General features: G+C 42.0%; 1 protein-coding gene across 4 annotated transcripts; it reads left to right on the plus strand.

Moving 5' to 3' along the window:
• The first annotated feature begins 374 nt into the window (after positions 1 to 374).
• On the plus strand, positions 375 to 4,465 carry CTXN2 (cortexin 2). 4 transcript variants are annotated; one of them, XM_019533614.1, is made up of 2 exons: positions 375 to 1,548; positions 4,026 to 4,465. In XM_019533614.1, exon 2 carries the CDS (start codon positions 4,080 to 4,082, stop codon positions 4,326 to 4,328), a length of 249 nt encoding a protein of 82 aa, XP_019389159.1. In that variant the 5' UTR covers positions 375 to 1,548; positions 4,026 to 4,079; the 3' UTR covers positions 4,329 to 4,465. The 4 variants fall into 4 exon arrangements, with proteins under 4 accessions (XP_019389159.1, XP_019389163.1, XP_019389161.1 ...); XM_019533618.1 differs by having other exon boundaries at positions 375 to 1,501; XM_019533616.1 differs by lacking the exon at positions 375 to 1,548 and adding an exon at positions 1,556 to 1,894.
• The last annotated feature ends 392 nt before the right edge of the window (positions 4,466 to 4,857 follow it).

Consider the following 4,857-nt stretch of genomic DNA (forward strand, 5'->3'; position numbering starts at 1 on the left):
AGTTCGGGTCTTGCTGGTCTCCTGAACTCTATCCCAAGGTGTTTTTTATACTGCAGTCACTGCTGTGACTCCATAGTATTGTAACTATATAGTAGAAATTCCCAAGTTCACTTCAACCTAACTAGCTCAGTTATTGGTAGCTGTCTAGAGCAGCAGTACAGAGCTCGGTACAGACTGCAAAACTGCTCAAGAAGCAGAGTAAAGATGAAGACAATAAGGTCACCCTGAGTCCTGTGCTGCCATGGCTACACTAGTTCCAGGATCCAAGATGACTACTTTATAGTTAGTTCAGGTATGTTTACGGTACAGTAATATAATGGCAGTGACATCTTCCTGCCTATGTCCTTAGCATTATATTCAGCTCCTGTAGCATCAATGGTCTCCTTGCTCATGATTTTACATATAATTTGAGAGCAACTGACATTACATATGCATAACTGGTGGCTGCAACCTTCAATTACCACTGATCTGCAAACAGATTTGAAATGCAGAAACAAACAAGTATAATCTTGCTATTAGCAGGTCCATATTTAGTGCCAAATCTTCCACTACCATCTGCAAACATGCAAGGGCTGACATACAAATTCTGCTGCACAGAAGGAGGAAGAGAAGAAGAAGAAAGAGCCTAGCAAAGGATTCACAGCCCCAAAGTCCCTGCACAGGAAATGGAGACTATTTCTCTGCCTGTCCAGTTGTACCCTCAGGTCTGATTCTATTCCTCAAACTCAAAAAGTATTTCCTTGCACTCAGTGCCCATATATCCAGGCTTGGCATGTTGACGATTTGACCCATAATTCCTGGTGACAATAATTGAAAAATATAAGTAAAATATCATTGTGCACTAATAACAAGCATAGAGCAAACACCAAAGGACAAAAACTGTGTGTGATAGTGGGAGAATTTAGCCCCAAATTTAGTTTTACAGTATTAAACCAATAGGATCCAGAGCACAATACTTGTTTGGTGATATGCATGATGTACAGGACTGCTTTGTTCCTGAAATATGGAGTCATCAGAGCTTCTGATGACAACTAATGTTGCTTCTCTATTTGTTTCTATTTTTATACTGTCCTCCTCCACCCAAACTTATAAACTGCTTCTGTACTCTTTGCTCAAGAAAAACTCCCATTGACTTCTGTGGGAGGTAATCTTATCTCAGTAACTGGAGAGAATACAAATCTCTGTATCCATGTAGAGCCCCACAGGTTTTTGTGAGCTTTACAAGGACCATCTAATTGCTGAGCTGGGGCAAGAATTTGTCTCCAAGATTTCTGTGCATATGTCTTTCAGGGCTGTGGTTTTCCATCATGTCATCCTGATATGGTATACAATTCATATCTCAGGATAAGCTTCTTTTTTTTCCTTTTAATTTTCCAGTGCCCTTGGACTTCTGGAAGGAGAAGTTTTTTCTTGACTGGATCCAGTTAAATCTCAACTGATTTGTGCAAGAACTTGAGCATTCTGTGCTTTTCCTTCACCAATTTCTACAGCTGGTAAAAAGGTCTGGAAAAAACTGGAAACGCGCTTTACATGACAACTTGGTAGCAGGTGGCTTAATCTATTACATTATCTATTATGTGTTTGCAGCAAATAAGTATAAATTACCTCTGTTCAATTATTTAGTTACTACAGGCCTTAACCACAACTTTTCCTCTAACTGATTAGTACCATTTTTTTGAGTCGTACTAGTTGTTTTGACCACAAGACTCAAAGAGTGAGGTATTTCTCAATATGAGCAAGTCTGTCAGGTCTTGAATGTTAGGACTTAATTTGCAGCTGAACAATGAGCACTGGGAGTCAGACAGGAAGGAGCTGGTGCAAGAGAGCCTTAAACCAGTGTTCTTCAGTCATCAGTCCAGGTTCAAATGTCAGACCTAGATCCTCAGTGGGGGAGGTAAATCACTGGTGTCACAAACTTACACAAGAGTAACAATCTGATGCAGCCCTTTTTCCTTCTCCCCACCGCTTTTCTGCTTTTCGTTGCATGCAAAGGAAAAACCTGACATTCTGAGGAGGGAAGAGGAGGGCCAAACAGGAAAAAAAGAGAATATTTTCTACCATTTTTCTTTCTTTCACAAAGATATCAGGGATGGCAGGTGTCATTTTATCTTTCTTTTGCTGCAGGACTTCTAAGGTAACCCAGGGTACATCCACACTGCGGTCATGGCAGCATACTCATTGAAGTGAAAAGATACCTGAGCTAGCTTTAAACTAGTGAGCTTGGATGCTAGTAGCTATATAGCCCCAGCAACACAGAGACTGGCATAGACTAATTCCCCTGGCTAAGAAGTACATGTATAACACAGTAGAACCTGGATACTTCCCAGCATTAGGTTCCCAAACCCTCTGTGAAGACAAGAGTTTGTGAAGTGTCCAGGGGGAATGCAGATCCATAGCAAACACTGATGAGCCCCAGCTGATTGATGGAGTGGTGCCCTTTGGAGTAAAGCTGTAGCAAACAGGTAGGTGGCTCATCCTTCATTTGGCCACCCACTGTGCATTAGGTAGGTTGTGAACTATCTGCGTATGCATGATTCAAGCTCACATAATGGGAGCTTTTTTTTAGAGAAAGAATGTTGAATTTTTAACAAAAAGAGCTTCTCACTTCAGACCATACAAAGGAGCCCTGCCATGAAACAGTCTGCCTTCTCCCTTCTGCTCCACATGCACCAGCTGCTGAAAAACTGTAACGTAGCTGATTCGGTGCATTCCCACAATGTGCTCAGCACCACTGGGGCTCTCTGTCTCAGGTTTGCTTGTTGGTGAGTGCCCAGTGCTGTGAAGGTTTTGCTACTCAGTGCATGCAAACTGCCTGGCCTTCTCTTACAGCTTTTGTTCCCTCCCCACTCTACCCTCACACAGCAAAGGTTGCTGAATGGCTTCCTTCTACCATTAAGTGCCCCAGGAAGGAGGAAGCGTCTCCCCCATCCTTCCTCTCCAAACTAGAACATTTATACCAAAGACTACTGCAGTTTGATCCTATGAATTTTGGCTCTTCTGCATTACCACACTTCCATGAAGTCAGTAGGTCCTTTGATCAAGAAAGTAGGATTGAGCCCTCTCTGTGTTACATATGAGCAACAAGGGAACTGTTGTAATGAAAACTTTAGGAGGTCTAGGACATCAGTGTCTTGGGTAACAGCCACATTTTGAAAGGAAGAATAGGGAGAAGAGCCTAATGATAGGGGGAAAGGGCAGGGAGAAGGATTTGTATTATCTCTTCTCCCATTAACATTCTCCATACGCTAATGGATATAGAGATTTCTAATTTTAGCTTGGTGGGGACAAAGACAGTGTGTACCCTTGGGAGTTAGCACATGGCTGGAACATTATCAGAATGGCTCATCTTGCCAGTCTGAATGTATCTTTCAATAGTCTGTCCCCCTTGCCAGATCCTAATGTTTATCATTTAGCAAACAACATTTACTCACGTATGGGCATTCAAAAAAGTACACTGGTTTGCAATCAGCACTTCTGACAGACAATGAGGTAGAAGTTATGAGTTCAGCTGGTCACATGTACAGGTGACTTAGGGGTGCACAGTGGAGCACAAATGATAAGCTATCCCACAATACACTTATGACTGTTTCTCCAGTTTAAGGACTAAGATACCCATCCTGCAAGCCCTTCAGGCATAAACATTTCCATGTACCTTTACAGATGGAGGCCTTGCAAGCTGTTGTCTGATAAGAACTGAAAGGCTTTGTCCCATCTGATAACTTTCTCTTTAGAATGATCTTGTAACAATTCCTCTTCCCCAGGCCGGACATTTTTTATCTTGGGGGAGGAAGGCAAGCAAATAAATGATCCATTTTTGTATTGTCTTAGCTGGGAGTTCCAAGCAGATTTTACGTAGGGATCGCCACATTCTAACAACAGCTTTTCTAGGCTGATTTGGGTGTAAAGACTGTACTTTCACTATCAACATCAAGGTAGTTTTTTTTTTTTAAAGGTTTTCATGTGCTGTAACTCAGACACCTGTGTCACCCTGGGCCATAACCAAATCAATTCTAATTTGTGCATAGGCAAAGAAGTGATAGAGGTGAAAATACCAAAGGTTCACCAGGATGTGATGCCCAATGATGAGCAGTAACTACTGCAGCAACGCATCAGCCACTATGAGTGTCAACGAGGTGTCCGCCTTCCCGCTGACTTTAGAACAAAAAACTGGCTTTGCCTTTGTAGGGATTTTATGTATTTTCTTGGGACTTCTTATCATCAGATGCTTCAAAATCTTGCTGGATCCGTATAGTAGCATGCCTTCCTCTACTTGGGAAGATGAAGTCGAGGGGCTGGATAAAGGGACATTTGAATATGCCCTTGCATGAAAATTCAAGAGTCTCTTGCCTTAATTTTGATGTTGATGTCATCTTAGAAACCTACTACTGACACATTTGTAATATAGATCTACATTTTGACGGTGCCATTCATTTTATTAAATAAATATTTGTTGCAAACTCAAAAAGCATTTCACACTGCTTTCCTTCTGGGAATTTGCCTATTGTAGAATTATGTAGAAGAAATAGCAAATGTCGAAAAATATGCTAGTGGATAATGAACTAAAAATTGAGGGAGAAGGGCCTCTCCTGCTTCTTCACAGCAAGAGCTCCATTGATAAAGAAGGAGGGTGGACAGATGGGAGGGTGGTTGTCACTCCCTCCCCTCTTAACTAATGCCATTTCCTTAAGCCCATTAACAGGCCTTGGAAATCTCAGTCACATGCAACTCAGTGAGCCAGCCCAATATATGGGCCCAGGTTAGCTTGCAAGATTAGACAGCAGCACAAAGGGATATGACATTGCAGGCGTTAGTTTGAGTGTAGAGAGGTGGGTGTAGGTAGAAGGGAATTCCTAATGT

The sequence above is a fragment of the Crocodylus porosus genome, unplaced genomic scaffold (genome assembly GCF_001723895.1).
Source record: "Crocodylus porosus isolate Cpor-Errol unplaced genomic scaffold, CroPor_comp1, whole genome shotgun sequence".
In the NCBI taxonomy this organism is placed as follows: Eukaryota; Metazoa; Chordata; order Crocodylia; family Crocodylidae; genus Crocodylus; species Crocodylus porosus.